Source organism: Pelodiscus sinensis, chromosome 3 (assembly GCF_049634645.1).
Source record: "Pelodiscus sinensis isolate JC-2024 chromosome 3, ASM4963464v1, whole genome shotgun sequence".
Lineage (NCBI taxonomy): Eukaryota > Metazoa > Chordata > Testudines > Trionychidae > Pelodiscus > Pelodiscus sinensis.
This window is the reverse complement of record NC_134713.1, coordinates 87366490-87379956: the sequence shown is the minus strand read 5'-3', so window position 1 is coordinate 87379956 and position 13467 is coordinate 87366490. Positions and strand designations below refer to the sequence as shown.

The following is a 13467-nucleotide window of genomic DNA, read 5'->3' as shown; positions in this document are numbered from 1 at the left end:
GCACTAGTCCTTATCAAATAATTGAATAGTCAATAGCAATCCCATTGCCTATTTAACATCCCTAGCTTGTAAACACCATGGTACCCATTCTCAGTGATGCAGTTGCTTTGTGATCCAGCTTCACTCCTTCCACCTCCCCCTGGAATAGGATCTGACACCAAGTACTTAAGACAATTTACATGGCTGCAGCAGGGGGTGCACACAGCAATAGCCCTGCCTTGTTTCATTCCCTTGCCCCATCTGCTGAAGTGTGATAAAAACACACAGGGCAGCTTGGACAAATTAAGTTTTACAGGGGAAAACAGCTCCTGGTTAGCTGCACCTCTCTGGGTTACTGACCTCTGGGGGCCTTGAGATAAGTTTCCCTATCAGAGCTGCAGTCAAAGTAGCTAAAACTGCAAAGCCAGGCTAAGCTGCCCTTCCCCTCCCACAGGGACACCATTAGGAGCAGCACCTATGTACAGTGATCCCTTTCATGCCTAGAGATTACTGAAGGCATAGCTAAAAAGGCATTTCCCTGTCTGGGGCTTGGCTCAGAAGGAGGGCAGGATATATATCTACTTTCAGTGTGTTGCCAAGGGTCATCAATCATGTGCAGATGGATCTATTCTATTCCTAGAACTAGCTGCAGCACAAGTGGCACACCTTGCCTTCTTCCATCTTTCTCCATGCCAGTTGCACTAGGGGACCATGCTACTAGACATCCTAAGAAAGACCATGATCACACAGGTGGCATCTGGCTGTCATGCCCACAGTCACTGCTGGGGCAGCTCTCTCAGGTAGGTACACACAGTTCAGCTAAGGAGCTGCACTGCTAGTCCTGCATGCACCCATTTTCTTCACTATTGCATTTTAAAACTGTTTGAAACATACTGGTTTCCTTGAAACTTAACTCCTCCCCTGTATATTAAGCCTTAAGGCAAAACTGGATTTGTTCAACAATGATTTGCTTAAAAGTTGCATTTTTCACTAAAGAGGCACTGTACCTTTTATAAAGTCTACTGATAAAAATCTACTCAGTGCCATGGCTAGCTTAAGTCAGCTGACACAGTCAGGCTGAAAAATTGCTCTATACATGGTCAAAGCCCCAGCCTGAGCTCTAGTACCCTACATGTGGAAGCTTCCAGAGTACTGGCTCTAGCCCAAGCATCTACACAGCAAATCTAGTAACCCAGCCTAGTTTGTTATGCTACTGTACATTTGCACAGAGCCACACTACTAATTTGTAGGCTTAAGGTAATAGGTTAACTGTTTATACAGTTAGCCAATAAGCTTGAACTTTGTTACAGGGACTAGTTAGATGCTGGCTGCCACCTTACATTGCAGGCTCTGTATCTGAAAGGACCCAATACACACCAGGACTCAGTTGCTGCCTCCAATAGTATATGTCTGTCAGAAGCTAAGTTCCTTGCTAGACAGCTCCCTCAGCTACATCTCTGGCCCTACATGGACCCAGCAAGGAGTGGCACCTCTATGCAGCAAATACTTTTAAACAGTGATACAGAGATAGCTTGGGAACCAGATTTCATACTGTTTTATCAAGACATCCCATCTATTATTACTATATGAGCATGTTAGTGTATTAAAGAGTACATAGCTCATGAAATCTGCCATTTATCCCAAATTACTAATTTTAGAAACAACTTTTAAAACTAAGAGGCAGCATCTTTTGCAGCAATGCTAGGATGAATTAAAAGGGCTACCCTCTTGAGACTGTTGTACTAGAAACAATAGTAGTCTAACTTTAGGAACAGCATTATTTTTCAAGTACAACAGTGATTTGAAAAGGTATTCTAAGCTTCACTGACACATGGAGTTAATGTAAAATTACACCCCTAACAAGTCACAGCTAGATAATTTATTTTATCAAAGTGGATGGTTCAGATTACTAGTATTCATGCATGCAAGTAGCTCCATTCTTAATAAATAAAAGCCTCAATTTCTTTCCTTTGTAATGAATAAATGATTGATCACTCTGAAGAACTAAGGCAGGACCAAACAGTCAAGTAGGTTAACAGGCACTTTGTTCCCAGTTCAACCAGAAAAAACACCCCACAAAACTCAAGTCAAGGCCTTGGTCCTTCCTTCTCTTCACCCTCATCCTCTCCCCCCCCCCCACACTTTAAAACAGTTTGTAAAAAATAGAAAACAAATACAGAAATCACTGACTTCTACACAGTACAGTTATTCTAATCAATCGTACATAGAACCAAAAAATAAAAAACAAAGGTTACTGTGAAATTAAATTACTGGGATTTTTGTAATATCTATAAAACCAAATATTTGTCAGCAATTACATTGATAACTTGTATGTAACTTGGTATATGCAATTATATCCATGTCATTTGTATAACAACTATTTAAACAGGTCTTTGAATTTGTGTTTGTGTGGAGAAAGGTGTAAGAGACTCAAGATTCCACAATAGCTGGTTATACTAACCAAAGTATTTACCAAAAAGCCAAGGAGGATACCAAATGATATCCTAAATAAATAGTTTGTTTTGATGAATATATACAGAGTTCCTGCCCAGTTAGTTATCCAGGAATGGCATATCTGTGTCCATGGGTGCAGGAGCAAGTTCACATAAATAAAACAGTGTGGCTTCACTTGCTTCCGCCTCAGTCAGTGGCTCTAGTCGCACTAATTTGCTTTGAGTTGGTTCAGGGTCTAGGCTGCTTTCTAGAAGCTCATCCACTTCTAAGGGTTTGTCTAGGGAGGACGTAGTTTCAGACATGGAGTTTCCACCTTCAACAGTTGCACCTGGACTCCCATCAAGGAATGCAAGGAGTGGAAAGGCAGTATACTGAATGAGCTGTTTATCTATAAAAGAAAAACAATACTTCAGAAAGTCACTAATAGTTTATATACACAGTCCTACTACCAAACATTATTGCACTTTTTACAAAGCAAGCCACATTATAAACATATTTTCAACTAAGTATTGTTAAAATTGGGCACACTACTGAAGTGTTGCAAGGAACTAAAATTTATTATTCAGAGTTGCCGGACATAACACTTCTTCAGTTTCTCTTTGCATCTGGTACAATGAAAATTCTTGAGTTAATTATTTTGGTTCTTATGTTTTTATCAGCAGGAAGCAATTAAGCAGCTAAAACAAGGTCCTGCTTAGTCAAGTCTTAAGCATTCCACAATTTCCTCCATTTTTTCAGTTGAACAACTATGAAGCTCTTCCTGCAAAGCCTTGCCAGTTAGTATACTAACCTGATTTGGGCTTGGAACTTTGTGTGTCCTGTGAAGGAGACTGAGGTCCGTTACTCTTTGTGGTTTCTATTCCTTTTGTCTGCAAAGGGGAAAAAAAACAAGTCAAAATCCTCTTGGTTCTGGCTACAAGTGCGATCTTCACTTTCATCATCTGTAAAAGTGTTTGATGCTTCCCTTAAGACAGCATGGTGATGAACATGGTATTAAAATGAAAATAATTTTCTCCCCTCAACCCACAATTTTGGCTGTTTTTCCCTTCCAGCTATAAAGCAGATTAGGAATAAATTCAACTCCAGTTTTGTGTCCAAGTTAGAGGTTTTATTCACAATACATGAAAATGCTTTGTCACTTCAGTAATGGGCACAGCTAAAAGGCAGGTTATTCACCAACCTTCAACTGTATTTGTACTTCTCACCATTGTGCAGTTTGGAACTTACTTTTGTATTACCGATATGATCTGTGGGATTCATCTGCACGGAGCTTGTAAAAAGCTGAACAAGACAAAACAGTTTTAAAATTCTGAATGTTGGTGTACAGTAAGAATGTCACTAAATATACGTGAGAGAAAACACTGCACTATATTTAAGTCATTTTTCAGCTATTCTTAAACTGTGGGTCACAAACCCATTTTAACAGGGCCACCATGGCTGGCTTAGACTTGCTGGGGACCTGCAGCTGAAGCCTAAGCCCCACCTCCTAGGGATAGCCAAAGGCTGATGGATCTGACATGGTCCCTGCCTCAAGCGAAGTCTTGGCTTTTGCCTCCCTCCCGGGGAGGTAGAGCTTGTGTTTGGGCTCTGCCAACTCTCCTCACTGGAGCAGCAGAGCTCTGGCAGGCCCAGGCTTCATTCCCCTGTCCAAGGATAGTATTTTTGTGGTCAGAAGAGGGTCACAGTGCAAGGAAAGTTTGAGAAACCTTGGTTTATATTATGGGAGGATCAATAGCATCTAAGCAGGTTTGGGACACCTTTCATAAGTTAGCAAATGTTTTTCACAAAATGGCAAAGTAAAAGCTTAACTGTGGAGGAGACCGGTTACATTGAGACTGCAATGCTCACAACCTGTCAATGTCTGTACCATGTCTACCTCAAAATGATGCAGTTACTCCTGATGTTTCAGGAAAGTGTGACCTGCAACACAGTTGACCAGTTGAGAGGAATGATCAAAAGGAAGAACAGGTAAGAGAACTAAGGATCCATGGGCAAACTGCAGCCACCTTATCTATTTGAATTATTTTAAGCAAAAAAGAAATTTCACTCCTTTCTCGCCTCAGCTGCTTAGCTTTGAAACTTTTGGAAATTAAACCCATGAACCCTAATATATAGAAGTTACAGTTCTACAGCACCAGACTAGGATATGGGTATGTTTTTTCCTGAACAGTACACTTTCTGATTTACATGGGCACCAGCCACTAGCTAAAATTGGACCTCCAGTCCTCTTATTCCTTTGTTGTTTCTTCTCCAAGAATGTCCCTTTCTGGCACAATTTGCAATCATTAGAATACATACTCAATTCAAAATTGTGCGGCCCAGAATGCACTTGGACCTAGAACCATGCAAGTCTGATAAAGACTTCAAGAGCCCTACTTCCCCATTTATGAAAGCAGATGCCAATGTATGAAAGCAGATGCCAATGTATCTGCTGAACCATCAGCTTCAGGCCCCAACCATGAAATATATCTTTGGTTCTGTTTGCCCAATTTCATGGAAGTACATGTGGTTCTAGTCAAGAGCACCAGTTCTACTAAACATACATAAACTGGTACATCAATTAACAGCATATACTTCAGGGGCATGGGAAATAGTACATCAATATCAAAGTATGCTCTATTCTGTATTTACTCCCTCTCCCCTCCCCCCCCCCCCCCCCACACCCGGGAAGAAAATTTGGTGCTACAATTGCTCATGCAATGTTATTGTGGCATAGCTAAAGTAGTAAGTATCAGTAAATACAAAAGATTTTTATATTAATGTTAATTCTTCTATTTTGGAAACAACCTTTTGCATACCTATCTCCCGGTTATAAAAACTGGTAAAATTTTTAGTATGCAATATAATTAAACCTTATTATTCATTCTGTGTAACTGTAGAAGTGACTGATGCTTCCAATTTTTGTTTTTATAACTGTGCCACTTTAGAGATGCATGATTTTTTGTATTAAAAGGCTTTTCAGAATCAAATTCTCTTAAAATGTGTGGCTCTCAAGGATCCTGTTCATTACAAAACAGAGGATATTACTAGAAATACGTACATCAACCAGGAGATCTGGATCTATGCTGAACTGTCGTCCTGACAACATGGCTTGGAAGTCCTCTAAACTGCAATCAATACTATCAAGATAATCCAACAGTTCAACTCTGGAAGACAGAAAAACAAAAAAATTGTGTGCTCTGAAACAGCATTATCCATCCCGTTATGCACCCACCTTATAGTAGCCCCCTCTAATTTGTATTTGCCTAGTTCATTGATAAGAATATCATGCAAGACCATATCAAATGCCTTACTAAAGTCTAGGTATACCATATCCATCCCTTCTCCCTTATCCACAAGGCTCATTATCCTATCAAAGTAAGCTATTAGATTGGTTTAACATGATTTGTTCTTTACAAATCCATGCTGGTTGTTATCTATCACCTTTTTCTTCTTCCAGATATTTACAGATTAATTCCTTAATTACTTGCTCCATTATTTTTCCTGTCAGAAGTTAAACTGACTGGTCTGTAGTTTCCTGGGTTGTTATTTTCCTTTTTACAGATTTGGCACTAATATTTGCCCTTTTCCCGTCTTCTGAAATCTCTCCTGTCTTACATGATTTTTCCAAAAATGATAGAGGAGGTATCTGAGCCTTTAGCTATCAGCTCTGAGTACTCTAAGAAGCATTTCATTAGGCCCTGATGACTTACAGACCTCTAACTTTTCTAAGTGATTTTTAACTTGTTCTTTTTATTTTATCTTCTAAACCTACCCCCTTCCCACTAGCATTCACTATGTTAGGCATTCCTTTAAGTAACAGTACCACCATCATTGCTTGTTTAAAACTGAACTGGCAAGTGCTGACGAACAAAAGGAAGTTTTTCTTCACTCAGTACAGTCAACCTGTGGAACTCCTAGCCAGAAGACACGGTGAAGGCTAGAACTGTAACAGGGTTCAAAAAAGCTTGATAGATTCATGGAGATTAGGTCCATCAGTGGCTCTTAGCCAGGATGGGTAGGAATGGTATCCCTAGTCTGTTTCTCTGGAGTTGGATGACAGGGTAGGAATCACATGATGATTACCTGTTGTGTTCCCTCCTTCTGGGGCATCTGGCATTGGCCACTGTCAGCAGACAGGATATTGGGCTAGATGGACCTTTGGTCTGACCCAATTCAGCCATTCTATGTTCTTTGCGTGGTGTTAAACTGTTAAGAGTGTCTGACAGGAATGTCAATTTATGCATCAGATATTCAATATAAAAATTGATTGTGTAACAGCACAAACCCATAAGCGATGACCAATTCACAAAGCTGCTGTCTCCACAATAAAGAGGAGACCAGAATTCACTTTGCTTTAATTAGAATGATTTTTAAAGCTGGAAGTAGATTATATATTACAAGGTAACAGTATGAAAATAATCAGATGTCACATGTGGGGTTGAAGAGTGCCCAATTTAAAAAAAAAAAAAACTTTTCCGCCAGCAAGTGCCAATTGTAACTACCACTAAAGCAATATCTACAATGCCACTTTCACAACTAAAACATTAATCGTTCGAAGATGTGACACACACAAACCCCCGAGGAACAAAAGTTTTAGCACCGAAAAGTGCCAGTATAGTAAACTCCGCTCCCAACCATAAAGTCACATCCTTCGGTAGCGGTGTTTACTTTTTTAAAAAAGTGACCAAGGGAGAGCTGTGTCTCAGTGAAATTGTGAAAGCTCTTTGTTTCACTGAACAACCATTTAATTGCAGAGAGGCTTACTGGTGTCAGACACTGTCCAGCAGCCAAAAGCCTTCCTAATGCAGGCAGTCTCACATAAGTATCTAAAAGAAAAAGGACAATGCTTTAGTATCTAAACCAGTGGTCCCCAACGCGGTGCCCACGGGCACCATGACGTCCACCGGGCCATTTGTGTGTGCCCGCTAAACAATCTGGGCCGGCCCGGCCCCGGGCGCATGGGCTGCCCCTGTCCCGGGGTTGCAGCACATGCCGGTGCTGGCCCCAGCTACACGTGTGGCCCCGTCCCCGGCACACAGCGCATGTAAAGCCCCTGAGCAGCCCTGCCCCCGGCAGTCCCAAAAGGTTGGGATCCACTGATCTAAACTAATAGCATAATTGATAGAAGTGGGATATCTGTGTTTGATCTGACAAGTTTCCTGATGTTGTGCTCCATCCAAATCTTGGGTTTTTTTTAAAAGCAAATAAATGTTATTTCAGGGTGACTGTTGCATTCACGTGGACACCATTTTGTTGACGCAGTAATGACATTTGAAATGCACCAACAAAATTAAGAAAACGTGGCCATAAAAACCAGATGCTGCTTCCAACATGCTTAAGTCTGCATGAAATATTAAATTCAAATCAGAAACCAGAGTTGCTATGTGTTACTTGTCCTGCTCATCTGATTACTGTCAGCAGCTACTGCTATAGAAGAAATGAAAAACATTAAATCTTAGACAACTGGATTCGGGGCCATTTTCAAGAACGCAAACAAACTGAAGACTGTTTTATGTAATAAGAGATGAGCCTGTTGTGCCTGATTGATAGATGAACCTGTACTTTGTGGTTTGTCATGTAAATAATGTGGACTGTGCTAAAACATCCATCTCAACATGATTGTTGTTTCTAAAGCAGACCCTCTGAAAAAAAACTGGCAAAACAAAATGACCACGAGATTCTGTGCACCAAGACAATGTTCATGTTTGAAAATCTGGATCACAGAAAACCCTGGAATGTTTCCCTAATACTTCCAATATGTTTTCTAATACAGAAGTTTACTAGATCCTGACAGTGAAAATCTCAGCTAAACTGAACTTCAAGTCCAGATGTTTCTGAAAAATCTTTTGATTCCAGAGCACGAAAGGAAAATCTAAGATTTCAAAACCTTCAAACACAAATACTCAGCAAGAAGTGCGAAGTGATCCTGGCCCATAATTTGAGCCCCGAAGTGTTTGATGCCAAAGATTCTTTTTGGAATGGTGTTCCAGGTGTTGCATCCCCTCACCATCAACTTCACACCCGTACCAGAAACACAAATCCAGGAACTTATCCCTGCAACAAAACCCCATTGCCAACTCCATCCACATATCTACCCTAGCAGCACGCACCATCACAGGATGAATTACACAGCTATATGAAAGGCTCATTCACATGCACATCTACTAATGTAACATATGCCATCATGCCTTCTGCTCTGTGCACTGGACAAACCGGACTGTCTACCCAAAAGACTAAGTGGACACAAATCGGACATTAAGAATGGCAACATGCAAAAACCAGCGAGGGAGCACTTTAACCTCCCTGGACAGTTTCAGACTTGCATGTTACTGTTCTCTGGCAAAAACACATCAAAAACAGACTGCAAAGAGAAACTGCTAATCTGGAATTCATATGCAAATGTGAAACCCTAAACCAAGGGGTAGACACACACTGAGGTGGTTCTCGCATTTACAATAGGTAATTTCCCAATCAGGGGCTCTCTTCTCATCACTGTTGGAAATGAGCCCCATCCACTCTGATTTAATTAGCACTGTGTCACTTCCATCTCTGTATTTCCCCCTTTTTTCTGCTTCTCTTTCCTCTTCAGCATATGAGGAAATGAGTTGTAGCTCACAAAAGTCTATGCCCTAATACATTTGTTCATCTTCAAGTGCCACTGGACTCGTTCTTCCTCAAGATTAATTTTACAGCTGACTGACTTATGTTAGAGTGTTCCAGCCATTTGACACTAAAGATGAAATTTCAAATCTTAAAGGGGAATTTACTACTGATGTGAAGGTGCCTAGCCTTGATAAGAAACCAGATGTACTGGCTTTTTGCACCAATTATTAGAACACTTCCCAACTTGAGCAAAGTGGCACAGTGAGTTTTGAGTGTATCCCCTGGATCTTTTGATGCAAAACGCTCATTTTCAAAGTTGGGCTACCTCCAAGACCAGAAGGGGGGGGGGGGGGGGGGGAGAGAAGAGAATCACATGAGTGATAGTACTTCACATTTTCTTTGAGCATACAGAAACCAGGATTTCTGGAAAAACTATTAGGTTGAGGCAAAAAAATAAAATAATTTTTTTTGTTTCTCACTCCCTCCCCTCCCCCCGATTTAAAGGTAGAAAAACATGAAACGCTAATTTATATACCATGAAGCAGCAAAACAGCACAAAACTATGATTGAAGAATCCTTCGCAGGGCCTCTTCAAGAGTCTCAGTGAAAAGTGTTCTCTTAACAACCGCCTCTATCAACTTTAACTTTGTCAAAAGCATCAAAGCTACTCACTTCCCAAGAAGGTTGATGTTCTGTGAAATTACTCCATTCTCACTGAGTATGGAATCCATCATTGAGACAGGGTCTTCTGCAGTTAGAGTTGACTGGTTGTTCAACTGGACAGCACTAGACATGAGAGGGCTTGTACTGTCACTGACAGGACTGAGGGGATCACTTGCCGCAATATTGACTGGTTCAGTATTTTTATCTCCTTGAATTACTGGGATGTTGTCATCCTCATTATCATCTTCTACAATTACAATATCAGGAGAAAGACCACAGCTGCAACACACAGAGACCATGAATGAATTAACTCTGAAGAGCCAAAACTATCTTCTTCAAAGTCCTGCCTTAAGGATTAAAGAAAGTGAAGCACTTTGATATGGAAACAGACTAGCTCTGTAGTTGAATTTCATTCTAACTAAGTTTTGACCTCTCATCTCCTCCAATTTCCATGGCAGTAACAAACGTTTAATACACAATAAAAATAATGTCAAGAAATTGGAAAAATGCAGATCAAGCAGCTAATCATCTTTAATCAAAATCCTTGTTTTTAAAAGAAGTTTAAAAAGTCAGGATAATTTAATACAACTGTCTCAGCAAAAGTAGGTTAAGCAAAGTAACTCCAAGCTTCACATTCAGATTATGTTGGTAGGTGACCATTATGGGGCATTTTCCAGGAATTAAATACTTCAAAATCTTAAACTTAATTCTTTTGGACTGGCACTAGAGAATAGGAAGGTATCAGGCTAGAGAAAATTAGTTTTATCTTTCTTATGTCTGTTTGCTATTTTCCAAATCTGAAAGGTAATTTTACAGGACTGGAGGAGGAGGTGGAGAATGGCGCAGGGCGACTCCCAAGGGAAATTCCTGTGGGCATCAAGAACAAGAACTGAAAGTGGGGCTCGTGAAGAGAAGTCAATCTTGTCATAACTGGCTAACTTAGTTAAGCCCACTGGACATTTTAAAAATCTCAGAGATGGGGGCTAAGTGGATCCTAGAAAGTGTACTCTTCTCCCCTTTACTGTATTCTGATACTCCCCTGGCCCTATGCAAGAGATCCCAGAAATAAAAATTCCTTCCCTAAAATTCTCACAACCACCATTTAATAATAAGTGATGGGTATTATGTAGCAGCTCACAGACAGAATCTTTTCATTCCATGAAGCCAGGGAGAACAAAACAAAACAAAAACCCCTCAGTTTACACATTTTCAAAGTACCAAGGAAATGGCACAATTTTAAATGGACCAGTGGGGGTGGATCTCTTAAATATGAACCTTTCCTCTTATCTTACTGGGTTTATAATGCTCTTTTTAAAGAAAGCTACAATGTTTTTACAATTTTTTTTTAAAACTCTTAAATTCCTGATGTATCCTCCCACTTAATGACATTTTCAGGGGCTTAGGGGGAGAACTATCTATTTTCCAAAACTAAATCAATAGTTTTAAGTCTCAGGCAACAAAATCTGGATTTCAAATCCATAAAGCATAGTTATATGCTATTATGTACTGTAAACTAAAGGCAACATTGGAGACAATCCTTGAACCAGAAGGGCTGGGATGATCACCTACTTGTACCCGAGACGGTACAATAAACGTAAGTGTGGACACAAAGATAAAGCACAGAATTAGGGAGTAAAATGTGGAAAATGCACTCCAAAGACCCTTGGACAATAGAACTAAAAAGGCTGGAGGACTTCAGTTTCTGAAGTAATTAAATCAATGACAGTGGCCTGCAGTCAACAAAAAGAGGCCTGGAATAATCAGAAGGCAACGTTTACACTTGGAAGAAACAGCACAACACTATAATCACATAAATTAGGGAAACTCCAGTCTTGTCCTAAGGAACTAAGAACCAAGTAATAAAATGGCATGCAGATGGCACTTTCCTAAAAGTTGTATATACATACCCAAGTGACCCTTTTAACTGAATTCTCAACCTAGCTACCCTAAGCTACAACTGCTGATTTGTACAGTTTAACAAGTGCACAGGTTTGGAGTGCAAAGATTCACATATAATAGTAACTTTTAATAACCAATATGTTATTCAACATCGCATACCTGCACTTTGATTAAGCCTACTTCCTTTACTAAAAAAAAAAAAAAATGGAGATAGGTATCTTGTATAATTCTACAATGAAAATCTGAATTAGATTTTATGATTAAGCTCTTCCTGTCTATGCTGAATTGCTGAGCAACTTCACTATTGATACAAACATTACTTACTTGGAAGAGTCCGAAGTAGCATCCTCATTTGTTTCTGGAGTAACTGGAGCACTTACTTCTTCACCCATAGTGGTCTCTTCATCACCAATGTCATCGGTGACATCATAAATAATGATGTCATCTGAAATCTGTTCCCTCTGCTCTAGTCCCTCTGTTCTGCTGAGTGGTACCTGAGAATAAAACATTGCTATTGTAAAGAACCAAATTTCCAAACTAAAAGTAGACCCAAAAAACTTTGAGCCCTAACTGAATGCCTTTTTTAAAAACAAAGTCTAGATATCTAGACACCCCCCGCTCCCCACACACACAGATTGTGTATATGTTTTAATTATTTGATGCTTTAATTTTTATGAGAGAACATTTAAACAATTAGGCATATAGCTGTAACTTTTGTTGCATGATTAATTACTTTGTTATGGAAGTTTACTACTAACCTATGCAAAACCTCAATTACTTTGAGATAGTTGTCATGGTTGATGCTCCACTTCACATGTCTGTGAGCCCCTGCACTTCTTCAGAAGTTTTAAGTGCCCAGTTGGCTGCGCATGTGCAGTGGCTGTCTCTCTATTCTGAGCAGCTACACAGCATGTGCAACCAACTGTCCTCCCAGTTCCTTCTTTCCTGCAAGGGTCAAAAAAGCTCCAAAGCAGAGGGTAGAATAGTGGGGCACCCCACAGGAACAGCCATCTTGAAGAACCTCAGTTACTGCACAGATGAGTAACTTTCTTCTTTGGGGAACATCCTTGTGGGTGCTCCAGTTAGGTGCCTGCAGTGCAGTGACTGCAGCAGAGCTTTGAAGAGGTTTAAGGGATAGCGGGTAACACCAAGCATCAGCAGCTGATTGAAAACCACTGCATTAGAGAAAAACTGTGTGACCCAGATGAAGAAAATTGTTGATGCCCACAACCCAACAATCTGATTACAGTGTAGGCTGAGGCTGTGAGCTTTGGGGATGCAGAAGGGGGCTCTGGCTGGGGGAGGTGGGGGGCGAAGGGGGAGGAGTAGAGACAGGGCTGGAGCAGGAGAACAGCTCTCAGTCAGCAGTGTATCAGGGAATGCCAAGGCAAGCTTCCTGCCTCTCCTAGCACCACAGACCATGCTGTGCCTCAGGTTCCCAGCCAATGGGATAGTGTAGCTAGTGCTCAGGGCAGAAGCAGTGCATAGAGCCATTTGTGCTCTTCCTCCCTCCCCCCCTTGAAGCTGAATCTTCCCCCCTCTTGCACAAGAATCGTTCCTTCCCCTACCCCCCAGGAAGAGCAGCTCTTGTGCAAAAATGGAACCTCATTCATTATGCAAATAAGGTGCAGCAATATTCCATGCTTTGCCTCGTTTGCATTTTTTGTGCAAGAAGGGCCAGTGTAGACAGCCTCAATGTTCAAAGTGGCATGGGAATCCTTGAGTGTAGGATTGCATTTGTGCCTTCTGCCAACCGTGTGACTTTCAAAAGGACTAAAGGATTTCTCCAGCATCGTAAGATTTTAATTGGAGAGCTCTAGCTTTTCTAGACCTTACAGTGAGCCTGCCTTCCTCCCCCTCAACATTGGCACTTGTGTAATGTGGGTT

The 13467-nt window shown here is 40.7% G+C and overlaps 1 protein-coding gene across 1 annotated transcript in view; it reads right to left on the bottom strand.

Annotated features, from left to right (window-relative positions):
* Positions 1-1843: 1843 nt before the first annotated feature.
* Positions 1844-13467, bottom strand: part of HSF2 (heat shock transcription factor 2) — a 33780-nt gene continuing 22156 nt past the window's right edge. The window contains exons 8-13 of the mRNA XM_075924067.1: positions 11905-12074; positions 9691-9960; positions 5474-5579; positions 3661-3714; positions 3224-3302; positions 1844-2821 (exon numbers count right to left, since the gene is read on the bottom strand). Of these exons, the coding sequence (XP_075780182.1) occupies positions 2532-2821; positions 3224-3302; positions 3661-3714; positions 5474-5579; positions 9691-9960; positions 11905-12074 (969 nt within the window). The 3' untranslated portion in view covers positions 1844-2531. The remainder of the gene's footprint in view (positions 2822-3223; positions 3303-3660; positions 3715-5473; positions 5580-9690; positions 9961-11904; positions 12075-13467) is intronic.